At 41.7% G+C, this 23,396-nt stretch overlaps 1 protein-coding gene across 9 annotated transcripts in view; it reads left to right on the top strand.

The window, feature by feature from the left end:
- The window catches only part of TRPM3 (transient receptor potential cation channel subfamily M member 3), a 504,806-nt gene extending 482,429 nt beyond the window's left edge, over positions 1-22,377 (top strand). For 7 of the 9 annotated variants that reach the window (XM_045840204.1, XM_045840203.1, XM_045840200.1 and 4 more), the window contains 4 exons: positions 246-396; positions 509-708; positions 2,671-2,803; positions 14,037-22,377. In XM_045840204.1, the coding sequence (XP_045696160.1) occupies positions 246-396; positions 509-708; positions 2,671-2,803; positions 14,037-15,489 (1,937 nt within the window). In that variant the 3' untranslated portion in view covers positions 15,490-22,377. The remainder of the gene's footprint in view (positions 1-245; positions 397-508; positions 709-2,670; positions 2,804-14,036) is intronic. The other 2 variants (XM_045840206.1, XM_045840207.1) reach the window with 1 other exon arrangement.
- The last annotated feature ends 1,019 nt before the right edge of the window (positions 22,378-23,396 follow it).

Here is a 23,396-nt window from a genome sequence, read left to right as displayed (position 1 = left end):
TTTCACGTTGGATGACAACTTGGAAACAGGAGGAACCAGGTCCCCCCTGGGGTAGCAACAGCCCCTTGGGACATTCATGAAGCTTTCATTTTTCCATTTTGGCTTTTTCTTTATTTAATTCTTTGTTTCAGTTTGTTTTGAGATGGCTGTGTTTTTCCTCCATCTAAAAAAACCTCATTCGATCAGACTTTGCTTTAATCGAATAGCCATGATTTCTCATTTTTTGCCTGCATTGCTCCCTGCAGCTCCCTGTGGACAGAATGAGACCCGAGAGGATGGTAAAATAATTCAGCTGCCTCCCTGCAAGACAGGAGCCTGGATTGTGCCAGCCATTATGGCCTGCTACCTTTTAGTAGCGAACATCCTGCTGGTCAACCTCCTCATCGCTGTCTTTAAGTAAGTGGGTCCTTCCTCAGAGCACTGGGGATGAAGAGAGGGTGCTGGAGGGGTGTGGTGCTTCAGAAAGCAGTGGAGTGTCTCACTTGATTATCTCTGGTCTCTGTTTCAGCAATACATTTTTTGAGGTAAAATCAATATCCAACCAAGTCTGGAAGTTTCAGAGGTATCAGCTCATCATGACTTTCCATGAAAGGCCAGTTCTGCCCCCACCTCTGATCATCTTTAGCCACATGACCATGATATTCCAGCACCTGTGTTGCCGATGGAGGAAACATGAGAGTGACCCAGATGAAAGGGACTACGGCCTGAGTAAGCTTGGAGTGACAACCCCCAGCAGCCACAAATCAGATAGCCCTACTGCTTCCTATAGGCAGTCATGGAGGCCCTGTGGCCATCTGGCTCTTCCTGCTTCCTGCAGACTGCCGACAACTCTGAAGACTTGGAGGGGAGCAGGGGGCATACTTGCCTGAGAAACAGTGCCAGAAAAAAGACAGTAGAGGCTGAAATCAAGCATTCTTAGGCTTGCATGTTTCCTAGTGAGCTAAAGCTAGGCTCCAGCATAGCTGTTTTAGCATTTTCATGGGTTCTAAGTTTCTTACTTTCGAGAGATCCCACTACAAAATATATCAACTGTATTTATATGCATCCAATTTTGCATTACATATGATTTAAGTATCATTATGTGAGTTGAGTTGAATTGCAGGTGACCAAGTTTGATTTTCCATTATCATTTCTGGACCAATCATTTTTTAAGTCTTGAATGTATTCCAAGCCTTAAGGGTTGTCCTTATCTAACTTCATGAGGACACCAGCCCTGCTTTCCATTTTCCAAAGGGCAAAACAGAAGACTCTCCACCATCTACCTTCTAGCCCAGTGTTTCTAAAAGGAGGTTCTATTAACATTGGGGCCGAATAAAACTTCATTGTATAGGATTGTCCCACACCTTGCAGGGGATTTAGCACATCCGGCCTCCACACATTAAAAACCAGCAGCTCCTGCAGATTGCTAAATGTCCCTTGGGTACCACTCACAGTTAAGGACCGTGGGCACCCAGCTGCATACAAGCAAGCTACAATGGTTTCTCACGTAGACCACCTACACTAAATCTACTGAAGGGGCTTCTAGAATGAAGGCCCAGGAATTACCTCCAGGTGATAACTAGTAGGTCTAAAGTTAAAACCAAAGCCATTTAGTCAACTGTTTCTCTAATTCTGAAGCTTTTAACACCTTCCCTGACACAGCAATGCTGACTTCTTTCTAAACTTTAAAACTGGAGGGTTGGAAGGGTCAGGGAATTGCAAAGTTCACCATTTCCACCTGAAACATAAATTTAGACAAGTGGAAAGCTGATGGGACGGGGAGCCAAAAGGTTCAGATTTACACTGGGCCATTTTCCATGCCCATATCAGTTATGAATTAGTTTCCCTGCTATCAACAGAAAAACAGACTAACAACAGCACAAATAAATAAGTTTTTTATTTTTCTCAAAAGCAAAAAAGTGACTAGACTGATAACCCAGAGCCAACAGTGGCTCACTGAAGTCAAAGACCCAGAGTCCTATTTTTAGGCTCAGCTGTTCCTTTAATGCACAGCCTTGTCTCGTGGCAGCAGAATAGCTGCTGCACTTTCAGTCATCACATTTATATTTAAAGCAAAGAGAGAAAGGAAAGGTTAAAAAAAAAAATGTACAAAGAAGCAATCACTTCACCATAGTTTATCAGGAAAGTAAAACCTCGTCCCAGTACACCACCCCTTCCCAGCCCAGACTTCTTTTGTTTTTTGAGCTGAACTGGGTCTCATCACTGTTGCTACCTTCCAGGGAGGCTGGGAATGTGTGTGTTTGGTTTATCAGCCTCAGTAATAGGAAGGGGGAGAAGGGGAATAAGGTTGCAAAAGGGCTTTTAGTAAAGCCAGTGAACAATGTCTGTCTGCCATACTCCTCAGCCCGGAAATTTAGCTTTTGAGAAACCTCCATTTGCTTCCCTTTCCTTGAATGTAGCTACATTTTTGGCCTTACAACCTCAATAATTGTAACCAGTTCCTGCAGTAAACTGGATGTGTCCAGATGAACTGCAGAGGCCCACAGTGAATCTAACACACAGAAAGGGGACAGTGGCAGAAGTCACCTGACTGGATTCGGATTTAGAGACTTAGCAGAGAAACTAGGCTCCTCCTCCTGACCTTGGTCGAGGGTAGGAATGGCACTAGGCCCATGGACCAGAAGCCATCACGTTTACTTCTCTGCCTCACATCTCATTTCTTTTTCACAGAGCTGTTCATAACTGATGATGAGCTCAAGAAAGTACATGATTTTGAAGAGCAGTGTATAGAGGAATATTTCAGGGAAAAGGATGATCGCTTCAACTCGTCCAATGATGAGAGGATACGGGTGACTTCAGAAAGGTGTGTTCCCTGGTTGTGTCTCTTGGGATGTTTTAGGCCATGGCGTGCTTTATCAGTTGCTTTAGTTTGCATATCCGAGAGAGAGAGAGACAGAGAGAGAGAGAGAAAGAGAGAGGGACACCTCTTGTGCTTATTTTTACTATCCAAGAAATCATTAAGCTTATGAGAGAACAGAATATTGTCTGAAGGGCTCACAGATCAAAATCCCAGATGTACAGATGCTAGGCTTCTCCAGAGGCAGTAGCAGTCGCCTTCCTGGATGCTAGAGATCGCTGCGCTCAGAACAGGGCAGACGTTGCTGGCTCAGACCAGAAATTGGAAAGTTCTGACCCAGACACAAACCAAGGGAAACCCACCCCAATTCAAGCCTCCCAGCAGGTTTGTGTGTTATGTAAATCATTGAGTGTCTTCTCCAAAGGTATAGCTAGCCCCAGTGCCTAGCTTATATGGGTACCTTCTGAATAAACAACAGCATGAAATTTGTGAATTAGAATAATGGTTGAGCCCTGGCAGTGTGGCTCAGTGGTTGAGTACTGGCCTGTGAATCAAAGGGTCACCACTTTGATTCCCAGTCAGGGCACATGCCTGGGTTGCTGGCCAGGTCCCCACCAAGGGGTGCACAAGAGGCAACCACACAATGATGTTTCTCTCACTCTCTTTCTCCTTCCCTTCCCCTCTCTAAAAAATAAATAAATAAAATCTTAAAACAAAAAGAATAATGGTTGAGGTTTTCCATGTATTTTTTTCCTGGAATTATTTTCATTTTTCTTCTTCTACCACAAAATAAAAGCAAAGAAATAACATCAGATTCTTCTACCCAGTAATCATATATTTTTAGATCTTGTTGACCAAATGGTTTCATGGACTAGTAGGGCTGTAAGAAAAATATCCAAGTAAAGAGAAGAGAATTGTTTTCATTTAATTAAGTCTAGCTTTAGGCAAATGAACTTACATTTTCTTTCTTTCCTCATTTTGCTGTCGACTAATAAAAACTTCATCCCAAGCTGGCACATTAGAAAACCCAGCCTTTGGGAGCCACTGTTCTAAAGGACACCCAGAGGGTTACAAAGCTTTTGATGTTTGTTTAAATTTTAAACATTTGCAATATAAAGAAGTCAGAAGAAGCTTATAAATAGTGGGAAAGGCATAATATATTGATGATTTTAGTTGATATAATTCAGCCTTCTAAGATTTGAATCAGTCATTTCTAGTTTTCAAAAAATGACATTTTGTCTGCTTACGCACTTCATACATTTTCTAGTGGTTTTATAAAAATTACACAATGGCATTTTTCTGTCCCTAGCCCTTTATTTCTTCAAAGAATACAGCCTACATATGTAGGTGTATATGCATAGGGCATTGAGTGATTGTATCCATAGGTACTCAGCCAATATTAATAAAGTTTAAAGCCATGAATAGATTTTATACACATCTGTCATTGCGAAATAGAACATTTCGAGATGATATGATGCGAAGCAATTTTCTGGCAAACTAAGAAAGGAGCTACAAATATGAAGATCCTCTTATTCTGAGGCCTTGTAAAAACTATTTATTAATGGAAATATAGCCATGTGGTTCCCAGAAAATTGTACCACGTAGACACATTGCCCATTGCTCAAACATATTTCCAAAGCTTATGACCAACGGCCTTTGAAAAGCTTTTTGAATTCAGAAAGCCATAGACTGGGGAGGAAGGAAAGGCGGGAGGAAGGCATGTGGAGACACAAAGAAGCCTTGGCCTCTCTGGAGAATGACCCGAGAGGTGCAGGCACCAGGGCATGTGAGCCTGTGGTGACCATCTCACCAATTCCTTTTGGGTGGAAACCAAAAAGAACTACAGCGCCTCCACCTGAGCCTCTCACCCCACAGCTGCAAACACTTCCAGGAGACTCCTACCTCAAGACCTGGGCCTCTCTGGGTGGATTCAGAGTCCCCACCCTCCAGGAGGGTGACCAAGGTGAGCAATTCCCAGAAATCCAGGATGGGGTGTAGGCCCACTCCCTGTGTGTCCTAAGTATTAGCTGACCTTCTGGAGGAACAGGGGCCCAGGAGGACCAGGACAGCCTCACAGCCAAGCCCAGGGGCCAGGGAAGTGAATCTAAGCTAAGAAAATTGTAAGGCCTTATGCTGCTTCTGGTGCTTCAGTCTGTGTTTGGGGTTTTGTTTTTGTTGGTGGTGGTTGTAATTTTGGTTTGTTTTACATTTGTAAATGGAGCAAAAAATAACATTTCTAAACCCTATAATCTCTCATAGCACATCAGAAATACAATGAGGTGCACACGGGAACAGAGATTAACTCGGGAAGAGTGGATTTATATCACCCATCTCATACATCTTCTAGGACATCATGTCTTTTCTGAGTAGAGTGGCAGGTGAAACCACCTGTCCTATATTAGATAGACAGATGAAAGATAGATAGATGATAGATAGATAGATAGATACGCACATACACATATTTAGGTAGGTACATATTTAATTTACATAAGTTAACTGTACACAATCGATACAGTATACAGAATATTATATAGTTCTCCCTTCATGTCAGATAGCCTCAATACAGAAATTTGAAGTCAGAAAAATTAAGAGCTGGCTCTTTACTCTACTAAAAGACTCAGAAAAAGGATTTCTTCACATAGTGAACCCCACCTCCCTCCCCCTGCCAGTAACTTTAATCTATAATTTATTTATACTGAATGTATTTGCATGAATCTTTTCAGAAACACAAAGATACTTGCATAATTATCCATTTGAATGCATCGTTATTATATCATAATTTTTCACCCAAATTGTATGTAAAGAACTCAATACAATATTTGGTAGATCATTAACACCTCAAAGGAAATTGGTTCAGAAAAATCCTTATCTTTCCCACTTTTATGTAGCAATGACCTGATGTATCTAAAGAAATACAATTCCAGAATATAATTAAGTTAATAATATCCTGCACTTTTTTTAGGGTCCAGTGGCACAGCCTCCCCTATCACCCAAGCTAGGTACTCAAGGTGCACCCTTCATGTGGGCTGAGTATGTCTTCATCTTAGAGTTGAGCCTTGGTTGCTATTGGCAGGTCAATGGGAGGGATTTACCCAGGCTAGTCAGCTGCAAGGAATGGCTGTGACCACTTAACACCAACCTCCATCCTCCACAGAGGATAAGCTGTACAGGGGCAGTGTGATGGTACAGTCATCCCTCACCTATTTCAGGAGTCACATTCCAGAGACCCCCGTGATAGGTGAAAATCCGTGAAGTAGCAGCGTTATATTTATTTTATTATTTATATATATTTAAGGCTCTATAAACCCTTCCCATACTCCTATAAACCTTTCCCACACTCTTATAAACACTTCATATGCTCTTAAACACTTTCTACACTCTTAAACCTATGTAATTTTAACAGCATACTCACCAGTGAAGTATACAGTCACCCCTCCCTGTATCACAGTTCACTTATTGCAACTTCACTGTATTGTGGGTTTTAAAACCTTCAATACAGTGAAGCCGTAATAAGTGAACCGTGATATAGGGAGGGGTGACTGTACTCCAATGTGGTCTGTAGCTGTCCATTGGGTATGCTGGCTCTGTGGTTTCCTGGGTGGTGCAGGCCAAAGTCAGCCCCTACCTGTGTTTTCCTGGGACCACCCTGCCTGAGATATAAAGCAATCTCAGATGGTTGCTACTTGTTCTGGACTTGGAGATTCCCAGGCAAAGCAAAGCTGTGAACCTAGGCTGGCTGCTGGGTCCAGGGGCTCACTGAGGGCAGCTGTTGTTTGTTTGAGAGAATTTACGAAGTTGTGAAGCATTACTGAAGACCAGCCATTCACATGGAAAAGTATCTTGGGTGGGCCTGCAAGTTGGGTGGGGTGGAGTCTCTGGGGGATCTCCCAAGGGGATCAAACAGTGTTATTCAAGTTGATGGAGTCTCAGATACAGCACCAGCTCATTGGCCCAGAAAAGGGACAAGGGCCTCTGCTTACCTTGATGCCAGACACCTCAGCCTCCCCCTGCATGCCACTGGTGCTCCTCAAGCCACCACCCTGGCACCAAAGCCCAGAGAGAGTAAGTCTGAGTAGGTCAGTCCATGTGTGGATTCTTTAAGAGGAACAGCTTGGGGCTCTAGCAGTTTTTTCTACCAGCTCAGTCCCTGCTGGGTTTTGCAGCCAGTTGTAGGGACTTATCTTCCTGGCACTGAAATACTGGACTTGGGGGGCTGGTGTGGGTCTGGGACTCCTCACTCCTGAGATATCCCTTCTGAATTTTTATCCACCACACGTGGATGAGGGATCAGCCTGTTCCACATCTGTGTCCCTCCTACCAGTCTGGATGGATGTGGTTTCTATAATTCTATAGTTGTCAGACATCCATTCAACTCAATTTCTAACAGTTCTGAGTGATAGTTGTTCTATATTTTAGTTGTAAGTTTGATGTAGTTGTGCAAAGTGGCAAACCATATCTGCCTACACTGCCATCTTGACCAGAAGTCCTCTCACTATCCACTTTAAATTGTCAACATCACCCTGTAATGTGGTACCTAAAGGGAACTTAATTCTGGATTGTAGTTACAGCCTAGATTTAGTTCCTTTATTCACTCTTTTACTATTTTTTCCCTTTACTACTATGTGCTGGGCTAATACTCATAGAGTGCAATAGGACAAGTACTTCTTTCCATGTTATAAAATGAAGAACACAGCACAATGGAAAGATTTTAATATTAACTTCTAGTAACTAGCTGTGTGACCTTGAGAAAGTTACTTAATTCCTTTGAACCTATGCTCCCATCTGTATAATACTCTACACCTAACTGTATAGAGAATTAAATGTTATTGAGGTAACATACATATGAGATAATAGGCTTTCAGTGAATTGTGGTTATTATTATTATTGATCTACATGTTTTATTTTGCATTATGATTATTATAAGCCAGGTCATGTCTTTGGATCAGAGTGAGCCTACAGTTCATTAAAATGAGGGCCTTTTCACATGTGCTGATTCAAATATCCTCAAACATATTCTTGTGAGATGTTTGCTTTTAACCTAAAATTGAGACTTAACATTCATTGCTATGAATTTTAATTTTTTCCATTTTTATTCATTATTCCAGAACCTCAAGGACTCTGGATCCTGATTTCATCATCCAGTATATTAATTTTTCATTCTGTTCATTCTATATCATTGTTTGCTCAATTAGCATACCAAAATGCTCATCAGAACAGATTAGGTGAACCAAGACAGAACCAAGATATTTCTTGATTCCAAAAAAAAAAATACTTTTCATGTTGACATTCGTCCATTGTTCTATCATTTCTTGTTTGGTTAATTAGCCAGCCAGTGGTCTATGCTGCTCTAGTCAACCCAGTGTGTCAACCTCCCCAGTAAGACAACAATGCACTTTACTACAGATATTGCATATCTATGTCACTAGCCTACATTATCAAAAAAGAGACAAGATTAATATTGATCCCCTGCAATCTCCTATTAATGAGCCCTATTTTTTAAAGTACTCAAAAGATACCACCTGCTTAATTACCTACAACTAATCCATTCTTTAATGCTGCCTAGAATTTATGTCAAACTCCTATACTTCCTAGAATCCAGGGATGTTGAATGTCAGGAAACCATTTTCATATCTGTAGCCTCCTGCCATTTCTTTCCCTTTCCTTTTAGTTATTAAGAGTTGCCTACATTTTCTGATCACAGCTGGAAATTTTTTACTGGTTCCTTCCACTCATTTAAAGCAGTATTTACAAACTGATGAATTTCAGGCAGCACCTGCCCGCAGAGGGCTGCTGTATTGGACTTGCAGTGATTATTAAAATTCACTCTGAATGCCTTTGGACTGGGCATGCTCTGCCACCCCAGAATCCCTGCCTCTATTCTCTTATGTATCATCTGCTTCACCTGTTTACTTGATCTGCCCTGCCCACAGGCATTTCATTCTCAGACCCCTCATTTAAAGCTTCAAAATCGTCCTCACCATCACTCCACCTGTCAGACTCCACTCATCAGAAGTTATAGTTTGACTTTTCTTCTTGGCAGTTAACAATCTAAGCAAACTGAGGTATACATTATTCCTAGTGTCATCTTTTAATCTAAAATTATCTTTCCCAAGCCAATGGACTTTATATCCTTTTTTCACTTTCACTGAGATCCAAAAAAGTGATAGACACATGACTATTAATAGTATATTCGATGTATAATTTCTCAAAACAAATAAAGACAGGAATAACTTAAAGTGTATGGAATTCATAAATAACAACAACAACGACGATGACAACAACAAAACACAGTGTAAACCAAAAAAAAGATGAGTTTCACACACATCCTGCCAGATTTTTTCCCAGTGCTGGTCTTTGGTATCTCCACTGACTGAGTTGAATTTAAGCTTTTCTCCCTTTTTCTTCTCAGAGTTAATGAGAAGGGTAATTGGCTCAAAGGTAAGGATAGATGACCTTAAGAGACTTTAAAAATTCATAAATTAGGTATCAGTCTATGGATAAGCAAGAATTACTTTTAGCATTCCTGCATCACTGGCTGTTTATTTTAAACCCTTTCCTCCCCACAAGAGCCCCCGAGATGGGGGTCACGTGCTATGGGACTGCTTCTACCTCTCATCCTACACCCACACTCCCGCCAGCACTCCAGGGAATGTGTGAAATTTAGAACAGACATGGCCCGCCAATCCTTTTTCCTTTAACCATATGTCTTTTAACCACATTTTAAGGTTAAAGAAAATGAATTTCTGGAAGACATCAATCCTTAAGAAATTACCTATTGAAGCTGAAATTTTTTGTGTCACCAGAATCTTCTTTGGAACGTTCTTTTCCTCATCGCATTGGCTGAAAAGGCTAGTCATCTTCTTAGCTGGGCTTTCCACTGACCTCCTCAAGATTTCCTCCTGGCCATCAGTCTTCTGGGCTCCCAGGAGCAGGAGCCGCCTCACCTCTTCCCAGGCCCCTGCTGTGTCCCTATTGAGATTGCTTCCTGAGTTACTATAAAATGAGCCACACAAGGTCTGGAGACATGAAAAAGGAAAGAAGAATAAAGAGTTCCTCCCATTCAACATCTTTCATTCCATAGTCCCTCTGCTTTGGTTAGTTAGTCACTTCTAGTATCTGTCTCCTTGGGGCTTTTTATTGACCCATAAATTTGTATCATTCTTATCTCCATTCTATCTCCTGAGTAGTTTGACCAGAGTCAGCACCTAATGACTAACAATCACGTCCCAAAACTCCTGCTTTGTTCCTCAGACCTATTTATATCTGTGATGCATGCCCATTTACACTTAACTTTTCAAGATTTTTTTAAAGATTTTATTTATTTATTTTTAGAGAGGGGGAAGGGAAGGAGAGAGGGAGAGAAACATGTGTGGCTGCCCCCCACAAGACCCCCCTGAGAACATGGTCCACAACCCACACATGTGCCCCAACCAGGAAGCAAACCAGTGACCCCTCAGTTCTCAGGCCCTTGTTCAATCCACTGAGCTACACCAGCCAGGGCAAGAATTCTTTTTAAATTAAGGGACACACTTAAGTTATGAAACAAGCATATAAATTTCTTGACCCTGTTCTAGCAGGCTTCCTTCCCCTATTTCCTTGTTCCCCAAGGTCACACTCCTTCACTCTTGGGGCTCCCATTGGGTACATCCTATTTTCCCAAAGGAGACTCTTCTTCCTCAAACCTCCTGTCTTCCTCCTATCAACTCGGGCTCCTTAGTCTCTACGTCCCATTTATGGCCTGCAACCAGATTCTGACTCTTCCGTTGCCTCCTGTAGCTGCCTTAGCTCTGTCTCTCACTTGCTAGTTTCTCTGCAGTGCAGGGTCCTGGCACTGAGGGTGGTGAAATATGGGGAGCAGGGTCCCCTCACAGTGCTCAGACCAATGATTGGTGCAGATCCCAGCTCCTGGGGTCCGAGGCATTATGGATGGGACGACAAATTCACATGGACTACCAAGTCCTGTGGAGGAAAAGGGATGGTGCAGCTTCTCTCTCAAGAGGAGAGCACCTCAACCCTTGCCTTGACAAGCTTTAATTGGGTTTGATTTTAACAGGAATATAGGGTATTTATGTAAAACTCATCAATCATTGTCAGGCAGAAGTGATTATACAATGGATAACATTCAGAGAACTCTGAGGGCTTATTCTGAGTCAGGGTCAGATAGTTAAAGGACCATAAAACTTTGGAGAACATACTCACTTTCTGCTTGTACCCTTATCATTTAAATTGAGGGTACTAGCAAAGCAGGTTTCATAGGATTTTATACATTCTTTCTTAGGCCTGATTGCCCTAGGGAACCTGCCCTTTCCAGCACAGGGCCATACCCACCTCCAGCATTGTTTCAGGCTTAAGTCAGACAGGGGAAGTAAGGCAATCAAGAGATTAGGAGACTTCTCACAGACAGAATGAGGACTCAGGCTATGTCAAAGCTGAGGGGCAAGGATCCATCACCCTCTTTTTCTGTAGCCCCCCAAGTCCTTCCCTGAGGGAAGGTCCTTCATGACCATGCCTGTTTTAGGTCACCCCTCTTTTGAGGAGCCTTACCCATCATTGGCTAACCAGTTGTTCACCCAGAGCCAAGCAGAGTGAAGAGGAAGGGGGCAGAGGTGGTGCCCCTACAAGGAAGAAAGGAAGATAAGGTTTGTCTCCTAAGTGGCTTATGATCCCAAGGTCCTTTACTCAGCCTTAGTCACGGGAGACTACAGCTTCTGAAACCAGGCAGGGCAGTTCCCAACAGATGATCACAGGCAATTATGCTAAAAAAGCATCTTTATCTCTTGTAAACCATCTTATATTCCCCAGCTCCAGGAAAGGAGAAGGAGAGAGAAGACTATTCTGCTTTTTGTTACTCTGCCAACACTAAAAAGCTAAGGAGACCCAGTACCTAGAGTATCTGAAACAAAAAGTCTCATTCTACAGAAATGCATGCTCTGCCCTCCTACTGCCTTTAATGAAGAAGTATTTTACCCACTTACCCAAAGCTTATTGCATTGCAAAAGATGAAATTGCAGGACTTGCAAAATCAAACTCCATCAGCTAGATGATGAAAAAGTAAATTATAAGTCTATAAGACACACAAACTTATTATTTTAAGTAATTTGTTTCTCAGGCTGTTTATTCCACAAGACAAAGTGAGAGAGGGAAAAGTTGTATTTTCCTTCTGAAATAGCTATGTTAGCTGGGTGAATAGCACTGGGTTTGCCAGATGCAGAGTTGCTCAATGTACAAGTCTTTTGAGAACATATCTGGGTAGGGTGGCTGAGTGTGCCTGGACCTTGGGGCAGTGCTGAGCTGGTTATGGGGCAGCAGAAAAGAGCAAAGAAAAAATGTCTCCCAAACCTTAGGCCCTGAGAAGAGAAGCTGAAAGATAAAAGAGCAGTCAATGATAGGCAGGGTTGGGGGGGTGGCTTTAGAGAGAAAAACAGAAATGTGCCCCAAGGCAAAGGAATCACACAACCCCACCCTGACCAGGGGGAGAGCAGTTTAAAATGAAAGAAAGAAAGAGGAAGGAAGGGAGGAAGGAAGGGAGGGAGGGAGGGAGGGAGGGAGGAAAGAAAGGAAAGAAAGGGGAAAGAAAGAAAAGAAAAGAAAGAAAAGAAAGAAAGCCTGCCTGCAGGTCCCTCAGAGAGGGAAACCACTGACTCATGCCTCCTTCCAGCATTGACACGGGGTTCCTCCCTAATAGAGGTGTTATCGTTATTAACACACCACCACTGATAGCACTCCAGCTGGGGGACCCAGCTCTAATTCCCACCGTTCTCTGTACAGTGTATTCTGCACACGGGGCTTGTTCCTTTTAAGTTAGGTCAGCAGTCGAGAGATTTACACTACTTATTGGGAGTATTAGGAAAGTGTCTTCATCCTCTCTAGAAAAGTTGAGAATGGAACTCATTCAGGTTCTCCCAAAGATTTGCCTTGGGGCTTTTAACAGTGAACATTTGAGCTCAAACCATGACTTGGCTTTGGTTTGTCTTTTCCAACTTAATTTAAGCAAGCGAAAAATAGGGCACAATTTTATTTTAAACATGTGGCTTCTTCTGTCTTTGTAAATGCATGGCCAGATAATTTATTAGGTCATGGACATCAAGTTCATAACAGTGATTGACTCTGTATTGACACCTGGCAGGTATTGTGCTGGGCTGGCAACATGGAAATGTAAACAGGAATATGAGATAGATCATGCCCTTAAGAATTCTAACAGGGAGAGCAAGACACCTCAAAGTAACTGTAACATAAGGCATCTATGATCAGCTACCCAGAGAAACAAAGGAGTAGGGTAATTCACTTATCAATAGACATGCAGGGGTGTCCAACTTTTTGGCATCTCTGGGCCACACTGGAAGAGGAAGAGTTGCTTTGGGCCACATATTAAATACATTGTGACACATAATCACCAAAAAATCTCATAATGTTTTAAGTAGATTTACAATTTTGTGTTGGGCTGCATTCATAGCCATCCAGGGCTGCATGTGGCCCGCAGGCTGCAGGTTGGACACCCTGTGAGTTTACCACAAGTTACTTTATAGAATCTTGGTCAAATTTCTAGATGGTTGTTTTTCTTTTATTACTGACAGGATTGAATTAGATTAAATTAATTCCAGGTGCCTCAGTAACAAGACCATATTAATTCCTTTGGAGGCACTAAATTCTTTAAAAAGATTATTGTGAATAACAACAAAAATTTTATTATATAAATACAAAATAGAATAACCCCAGTCCATACAAACTGCAATGAAAATAGCTACATTCTAAAATTCTTTCGAAAAAAGAAGTCATCGATATGCAACATTCTCATTTTGTTCTGACTCTGATAAGCCAACAACCCTAATACTTATTTAGGTCACTGAACTCTTCCCCAAGCCACAGCTAAGCCACATGAGTGGGAAAGGGTGGGACTCCACTTCAACAAGAGCTATTCAACTTTGGTGTTTATTTATCAAGATCGTGCATTAAAGTTCATTGAGGGAAAAGGGGATTAGCCATTAAAAATCACTGGATTAGATCATCTCTAAAGCCTCTTCCAGCTCAAAAAGATTTGGATTCTATCATTCTCAGTGAAAACATCACTGCCCTTCTCTCTTCCCTACCTCCTCCTCAAAACCAGCAACCTCTCAGTTTCCCTCTGGTAGGACACTGATGACAGAGGTCCAGGCACAGTTTTGGCCTCCCTGTCCAAGCTCTGTAAATCTCCAGCAGAGCAGCCTGCCCCTGGTGACTCTCATTCTCTCTTCTTCACCAGGGTAGAGAACATGTCCATGCGACTGGAAGAAGTTAATGAGAGAGAGCACTGCATGAAGGCTTCACTCCAGACTGTGGATATCAGGCTGGCACAGCTCGAGGACCTCATTGGGCGCATGGCCACTGCCCTGGAGCGTCTGACAGGTCTGGAGCGGGCCGAGTCCAACAAAATCCGCTCTCGGACCTCCTCGGACTGCACAGATGCAGCCTACATCGTCCGCCAGAGCAGCTTCAACAGCCAGGAGGGGAACACCTTCAAGCTCCAAGAGAGTATAGACCCTGCAGGTGAGGAGACCATGTCCCCAACTTCTCCAACCCTAGTGCCCCGTATGCGAAGCCATTCTTTCTATTCGGTCAATATGAAAGACAAAGGTGGTATAGAAAAGTTGGAAAGTCTTTTTAAAGAAAGGTCCCTGAGCCTACACCGGGCTACTAGTTCCCACTCTATAGCAAAGGAATCCAAAGCTCCTGCAGCTCCTACCAACACGTTGGCCATTGTTCCTGATTCTAGAAGACCATCGTCATGTATAGACATCTATGTCTCTGCCATGGATGAGCTCCACTGTGATATAGAGCCTCTGGACAATTCCGTGAACATCCTTGGGCTGGGCGAACCAAGCTTTTTGGCTCAAGTACCTTCCACAGCTCCTTCGAGTAGTGCCTATGCAACTCTCGCACCCACGGACAGACCTCCAAGCCGGAGCATTGATTTCGAGGACATCACCTCCATGGACACTAGATCTTTCTCTTCAGACTACACCCACCTCCCAGAGTGCCAAAACCCATGGGACACTGACCCTCCAACGTACCACACCATTGAGCGTTCCAAAAGTAGCCGCTACCTAGCCACCACGCCCTTTCTCCTAGAAGAGGCCCCAATTGTGAAATCTCATAGCTTTATGTTTTCTCCTTCGAGGAGCTACTATGCCAATTTTGGGGTGCCCGTGAAAACAGCAGAATACACAAGTATTACAGACTGTATTGACACAAGGTGTGTCAATGCCCCCCAAGCAATTGCTGACAGAGCCACCTTCCCTGGAGGCCTTGGAGGCAAAGTGGAGGACGCATCTTGCTGCCATCCCGAGCGAGAAGCAGAACTGAGTCACCCCAGCTCTGACACTGAGGAGAATGAGGCCAAAGGCCGGAGAGCCGCCCTCGCGATACCCTCCCAGGAGGGCGATAACTCAGACAGAACCCTTTCCAATAACATCACGATCCCCAAGATAGAGCGCGCCAACAGCTACTCAGCAGAGGAGCCAAGTGTGCCATATGCACACACCAGGAAGAGCTTTTCCATCAGTGACAAACTCGACAGGCAGCGGAACACAGCAAGCCTGCGAAATCCCTTCCAGAGGAGTAAGTCCTCCAAGCCAGAGGGCCGAGGGGACAGCCTGTCCATGAGGAGACTGTCTAGAACCTCAGCTTTCCACAGCTTTGAAAGCAAGCACAACTAAACCTTCCTAATAAGCATTGCAGGAGGCTCAGAATCCAGCCCTAAAATTCTCCCCAAACTCCACCTGTTCCCATTCCTTGAAGCGTACCTGCTTTATTTTTAGCTGAGCAAAGAAAGCAATGCCTTGGGAGGTGTTCACTCTAAGTTGACTTCTGGGCCACAGATCAAGAAAGCATTTGATCTGGCCCAGTGCCAAACACAGGGGATGTAAGTCATGCTCACGCTTGATGGGTAGGGAGGGGTAAGTGAGGGAGAAGAAGGGTTGAGATGAGTGTGTGTCACTAGTCACTTCAGAAAGCGTTGAGCTCTGGGAATGAAAGGGCTTTATGCATTCTCAACGCCAGGAGGAGTCTTTCGATTTCTGACCATTAACACGAGTTTTAGGAAGCAGGGATAACTTGCAAAATAAAATAAAATAAAGTAGCCAGCATACAAATGAGATATTCTAAACTTCAATTCTGTTTTCTTTTCACATTGGCTCCATCACTGGTGACTGATGAAGAGCATCCTTTTTATTCAGTATAAGCCGGCAGCAAGCAGTTCTACCTAACGTCCCACATCCTTCTCATGCCAACACTTCTGTAATTGATCAGTATAAAGAAAGAACCAGGTAACAGTCATAGTTCACCTGTCTCATATATTCACTTCTGGTGCCACAACTGTTAATCTTTTTTGAAGAAAATAAGGGAAAAGAAATGCCTTTTTGTATATTGCAAGTGAAATGAAAGAATTGATGTTAAAAGCAAATGTCACGTGGCCTATTATATACAGTGGGCATCCAAGTATAGTTGAGCAAGCTCAGGATGAATGTAACTAAATAATTCTATATTTTTAATTTATTTTGTATTTCACCTGTCATCAATGAATTCGCTCACTGAGTATGTAATCGTGAACTAATAAAAAAAGAGAGCGGGCAGAACTCCCCAAAATTGCCATATGGGACATCTCACCAGTCATGTCGTGTGTGATGCTGCTGTGCGACCTTCCTCATGTGCATGACCTCACCTTGTCTTCTGAACATCTCCAAGACGTAACTGCCGATTTTTCACACCACTCACCGCAGGGCCATTTTATATGTGGATATCTGGTGGATATTTTCATACCTAGAGTTTTGCCATTTAATCTGAGCTCAGCATAAATTTAATTGGAGTTTTTCAAGGGCTGGTATCTTTTTTATGGAAATGTTCCAAAGTACTTTTTAAGGAAGTTTCAAAACCATAAATAACCTTAGCATCGACTGAGAGTTTGGTGTCAACCCAAAGCCCTTGTTGCAGGCATGTCATGAGTATTTTTCCTGTACACAGAGCTATTAAAAAGATACAGTAGACTAAAGTAGGAAGAAAATAAACCATGTAAAGAGTTCTATAGTGTGTGCTGCTTATATACATATATATGCATTTACACAGAGACATGTTATATATAGTATATAAACAGGCATATAGAGTTTTCTTAAGAGGCCTGGACTTTTCTATCACCTTGAGGTACAACCACAATTTTTAATATCCAAGAAATTTCATTGAAAGAATTCATTGTATTTCATCAGATATTGAACTTATGATTTTTTAACTCCCTTTCCCCTTAACTTTTTCATGTACCAAACTAGAGTTGTTAAAATGAATTGCCACCTACGTACTGCCCCCCACCTTTTTTTTGTCCAAAAGCAGCCACTATCTTGACCTCTCATTTCTCCTGCACAAAGTGCTTACACCAAGTACTATTGGAATAGACATAATCCAAAACCAGACAGTAGTATGGATTCTAGAATACAGGTATACCTGCTTCTACATCAGAATCTGGATTTGAAATGGGATAAAGAAATTTTGATCCTCAATTCTTTTGATTTCTATTTAGCTCACTGATTTTAAAAAGTAAATAAATAAAATCTTAAAGGAAAATGACTTAATGTTCCTAGCCCCAAACAAAAACTGGTTCTTTTCTTTAGTTGTCACTGGGAACTCCAAATTTTCTCATTATGTGGCATCAAGTAAATACATGGATAAAACCTCTAGCTTTTAAATGTAAACAAACAAACAAACAAAAAAAAAACCTCAGAATAAACTTTCTAGGTGTAGAATGCAGAAATGGTGATGAGGCCACATATAAAAAATTAAGGAATTTCTTTTTCATTCCTTAGTATCTAAGTGAATCAGAAAGAAGCAAACATGCTTTTGGTCTGAGAATAAGTCAGTTACCCTTAAACTTCCTAGAGTCCTGAATCTTTTAGGATCTGATGAAAGCTCTGGGCCCTCTCCCCAAGGGGAAAAAAAAAGTGTATACATATGGAAAGTTGCAATATAACTTTATAAGGTTCCTGTACCCCTGGTTCCATACTGATTGATTATGAAGAAGAGGAACCATGTTTGTTCATAATCAATACAGTTGTAATAATAGGCACTTTACATTTTGAGACCAATTCTCTGTGATTCTCAGGAAGGCCAAGTCTCAACACCAGAGTCAGAACCAAGATTTTGTAATTTTTGTTCCTAGATTAGATTTTGCTAGTCTGATGTGTTTACTACATCCTAACATATTGATGGTTTTAAGTGTGGCGTGCACTCTCACAGAGCCAGAAGGCTTTCTGAGAGGGTCTGTAGAGGACTCCAAGAAGGAGGTGAAACCATTACTCTTTGACCACAGAGCAGGACATCACAGCACCTCCCGGCTCTTATTCTGGACCAGATTGAAAGTGGGGGAAAGAAATTAGGAGTTTAGGAGTTTCCATTCATTGCGATTTCTGGAGAGGACAGAGCAGGACCTGGGAAACAAAGTACTTAACAGTCCTGGCCTTGTGACTACCTGGTTTTTTTGTTGTTGTTGTGCATGAAAATAAAGTTCTTACATCTTTTGTGATGTGTGTGAAATGCATAAGCTAAATTTAAATGACTTTAAACACAAACTGTGTAGCTTTTATGAGCCATTTCTTTCCTGTGTGCATACACGTGTGTTATGTTTCAATCCATTTCTTTCTGTTTCTGGATCCTCTGCCCACTGATGTGGCATCGATTCTGTGGCCTCGTACAGTCAGCTTGTGTGCAGCTCATTTATTCCACCACATCCCTGACTAAGGGGACGTTAATTATCTGTCTCTGTGAATTAAGCAGCTCATGAGCAGCAAGCTATTGGGGAACATAAATAAAGTCATAGAGAACTCAAGGAAGTAATAGCTTTGGTTTAATTATCTTCTAAAGGTGCCAATTTTTATATACTACTATATGTGATGATTTGTTCTAAATTGCTTGGTCCTTTTGAAAAAAATTAAGGATGTTTTATGAAAATGACCATGGAAATTTCCTGATAAACCAACATACCTTATATTTGTTGTGAGCAATGCCCTCCTTAATGGATTTGAATGAGGAGCTAGAAAGCTTGGCGATAATCGTCACGGCTAGTTTGTGTGTTTCTCCAAACCAGACAGTGTGTTAGCCGTCAGAATGCAGCACTTTACAGAACTGGATTTTTTTAAAATCTAGGCTTCTAGGTCTAACATATTATTTAGCACTTTGAGAGTTCCCTCTTGAAAATACATATATATATATATATATATATATATATATATATATATATATGAATAATCAAATGGGGAAAATGTACTTGTAAAAACACAAAATGTGTTTTCTTCTGAATGTCTCAAATGTATTCTAAAAGGTGGTTTCTATAGATAACATTATGGTAGATAACTGGATAGTCCATTTATTCTACTTTCTGAGGCTGTACAGTCTAATCTTCCTGAATGTTTGGGCTGTTTGACTTCTTTAATGACAATAAATATTATCCAGTCATCCATCATGCTATATCTGTAGGCTATTACATTCAATGTGTTGGGCAATGCTGTATAATAAAATACATGTAAACAGATATGTAACCTGTGTTTAACTCAGCATAGCTGTAGCATGTGGTTGTATTAATGAACGTTACAGGACAGCTTTATAATCATTTATAAATCTGTAACATTCAATAAAGAAGCACATGTTGCAAGGATGAATTATGTCCCCAACTCCATGTTATTTAGCATCCTCGTGAAATGGGCACTTTTGTCCCGGACCTGCTTCATGTTTTCTACTTTCCTGTAGACCACTGTAAAATATGTGTATAAGCTGATGTACAGCCTCTAACCACCCCTGTGAGTCGCAGGAGGCAATTGTGATTTTGTGAAAGACAAACTGGCATGTTATGCAAATGACTATCTGACAAATGAACTTAAAATAATATTTTAAACTCCAGTTTAATTAGCTGTTTGTTTACATCTGCTGACCCAGTATGGAAGCAGTGTACAGTATTTTATAAATATGCTCATTTAGTAACACTACTCTGTTTCTAGATAAAGTGATGCTGATGTGTAAGTAGTAATATACTTGTTCTAGATATTGCATTATAACCCACTCTTCTTGAACAATAGCAATGTGACCTAAATGAAGTAATCCTGCTCCAAACCCAGTCTTAATTTTGTGGCAACATAATGCATGCACTGCTTTATGCATTTCTTTTGACTTTTTAAAGGCACTTAACATTTTACTCTTGCCTGCTGTGATACTGAAACCAGTTAGGGACGCACTCAAATTCTTGGGCTTCTTACATTGTTTGGGGATTATGTTCAAGTTGTAAAAATTAAAAACAAACAAAAAATAACCAAGGGTTTTTTTTTAATTTTTTTTAAAGCTCTGAACAAATAGTATGAAATAAAGTATTAACAATAAGGTGTATAGCTTGGGACCTGGAGATGGCTAGCCAACAGCACTTGGGTTTCCCAAGGTCTAGGCGTTGGTGCATCTGTGATATATGAAAGACATATTTCTGATTCTTTAGGGCCACTGGGCACAAATTACTAAACCAGAGGTGAGAGTGAGAAGTCCATTGATTAGAGTGCAGAAGTCCACAGATCATTATGAATGAGCAGTCAAGTGATATAGCATATGACTTCCCTGCTACCTGGTAGCTTTTTTCTGGTGGTGAGCCTGCCCTGGGGGCAGGTGAGAGGTGGGTGACTGGGAGTCTGCTGGAGCACTGGGTGTCTCTGAAGAGCTTGCCCTTTAAAGAAATCATAATTTCATTATCAGAAGCCATTCAACACTTGGAAAAGAGAGGCACCAATCTGTACAGTCTTATAAAGGACCGCTCCTCAAAGGAATAGCAAAAACTTTTCTCTCAACCTATGCTGGCCCAAGTTTTCTCTTCTTTTTACATCTCAGTCTCTCTCTCTCTCTCTCTCTCTCTCTCTCTCTCTCTCTCTCTCTCTCTCTCTCTCTCAGATTAGAGTCGACCAAAGGAGGGATTGGTTCTGATATAAAGAAAACAAGATTTTTTTATTTCTTTTCCTTTTTAAAAATTTTTACTTGAGAAGGTAGTTGTGTTAACTTTTACCTGATGAATCCCTTGCACTGATCACTGCAAATGAAATCAAGACATGACAATTTCTGTCATACATGTTGTCTAAGGATTTCATTGGCCGAGTAATCTATGTGGCAATAAGAGTGAAGTGAACTTCCCCCTTCCCTACCTTACCTTCGGACCACTGCCTATTTGCACAATGTTTAGAAAGGGACATATCCATAGGCTTTCTGAAATGTCATCACCAAACTTGACCCAGGCCTTGCTCTGGCAGAGGCAGGCTGCCGAGAACTGTGGGAGTGGAAGTTCAGCCTTGTGCCTGGAGTGCAATCTCCTCCACCCCCTTGACTTTCTTCCTTTCCCATAGCACAGCACAAAATGCTTTTTTGGCTAGACCGAAAGACCCTGGGTCCCATTACCTCAATATCCTATGGACTCTGGCACAGTAAACTGAAGTAGTGGCTACTTAGTAGAAACAGCCCAACATCCAGACTATGTTCCAGTCCTAATCTTCCCACTAACTTAGCCTCCTCCCTCAGTGCTACCCCACAAGACCAACTTGGCTGGTGTTTGCATCAGCCGCAACCAATTCTTTGCCTGTCTGAATCCCAAAAGGGTCTTTCGCACCTCCACTGCAGCTTCCCATGTGTCATCAGAACCAGCCATCTGCATCTAGACTGTGGGCTTGCAGAGTCCAATAGGTGGAGGGGCTGGATGCGGAACACAAGTGTGGGACTGGTGAAGGACAACAGGAAGAAGTGGGATTTGTGGGGCATGAGAGAACACATGTCCCACTACAAAGACGTTCACATTCACGTTTGTAAACACCGTGTCAACCAAACAAATGTACCTGCCAGCAACATTCAGTCCCCAAGGCAATAGCTTGGGACCTCTGATTTAGAGCCAACCAGAATCACAGTCTCGATTCCAACTCAGAGTGTATATACAAAACACACTGAGAATTGAGGTGGGGGAAAGGAACTCGCCCTATTCAGGGGCATATGGTCCTCCTGAATGATATATGCCACATCATTGTGAACCCAAATGCAGGATCTTTGTGAGGGAGATTCAGAAGAGGAGTACCATAGCATCGTGTCAGGCTTATCTGCATCCTGTCACAACAGCGTCTAACCTGAGTTTATATCACCGCTGCTGCTGCTGTTCAAAACAGTACATGCAGTAACTGTACTCATTGCTGTTTCATAACATAGAACTTAGACTCTCATTTGTAAATGTTCTAACCATAGTTTGTAATGGGGAAATTATTAAAATATCATTTTTAAATGAATTCCTATAAATAAAACAATTTTGAAGTTGGGTTTGTTAAATATATATACATCTTTCCTTCTTTATGTATGGATAAGCAGTGGTTTGCATATCTATCGACATTATAAATATATATCAATTCTTAGAGGAATTGTTCTTTTTTTAAAGGTCTGTTAGTGGATTCACAATGCACTTTGAGCTTGTTTGTTTAGATATATAATTCCAAGCAGAAGTTGGCAGATACCACAGGAAAAACTTTCTGAAATTTCTGTAACACACGTTTTGCAATAAAAAAAAGAGAAACTTCAGTAGTTCGAAATATGACTTGGACTTCCTTGTGCATTTATTTGCCGCCATCTCATCTCTCCCATCCTCATGCCAAGAACTGTTGGGGTGCACAGGGGTAATCGCTTAGGGCCCGGAAACAGGTTGCACACTGGTGGCCTATGGGTCACACCTCACCAGCAGAGAAGAGTCTAGCACGGGATTTAAAAATTTGAAAGATTTAAAAATGGATACATTTCCCATCTAATTCCATATTTCTGTCTTGTCTTGAAAAATCTGATGATCTAATAACACATGACCACAGTCGCGCATGACAAAAACCACCTTGATCACGGTATCTTGGCTGCCTTTTTATAAGGAGCATGTGCTCTCTGATACACCATGGTCCCCACCACTCCCTCTGTCTCTTCCACGCTGTCCCCTTCACTCATTAGCATTACCTGGAAAGCCTTATACGCATCGGAGTATTAGAGCACTATATTAAAAGATACGAAAGGCAGTGGCAGCTCTCAAATTTCTGAGGAACAAAAGCTTAAGGGTAGCAATTTGCCTGGATGAGAGAGACACAAGGAACCCGTCTGCACACTAAAGGTGTAACTGGCATGCTTTCACAAGGCACCTTCAAGCGTATTAGGATCTTTCATTGGATTGGCCTTGAAAGAACAGAGGGGTGGGAGAAAGGAATCCCACCACCCCCATGAAGTAACTTTGGTTGCAGCTCATGCCAAAAAGAATGTGCAATAGTCCTGGAGCACACAAATATTTTAATTTCAAATAACAGTGGAAAGAAAAATGCAGAACATATATACATACCATTCTTTGTTCAAAAAAACCTTTTTGAGTACCTACTATGTTCCAGTGGTGTGTCAAGGTAAATAAAGTGGCCAAGTCCCTGCCATGTGGAGTTTTAAATCTAGCTGTAATGAAATGTAATTATATACTGTCTTGTAATTATTACCTAATTGTCTAAGGAATAGAATATGACAAATGAGAGTCTAGAGGTTCAGAGGAGTGACAATGCTATGTCTCAGG

The sequence above is a fragment of the Phyllostomus hastatus genome, unplaced genomic scaffold (assembly GCF_019186645.2).
Source record: "Phyllostomus hastatus isolate PE091 unplaced genomic scaffold, TTU_PhHast_1.1 phas_contig_34, whole genome shotgun sequence".
NCBI lineage: Eukaryota > Metazoa > Chordata > Mammalia > Chiroptera > Phyllostomidae > Phyllostomus > Phyllostomus hastatus.
The sequence above is the reverse complement of the archived record's forward strand: the minus strand, read 5'-3'. Positions and strand labels throughout refer to the sequence as shown.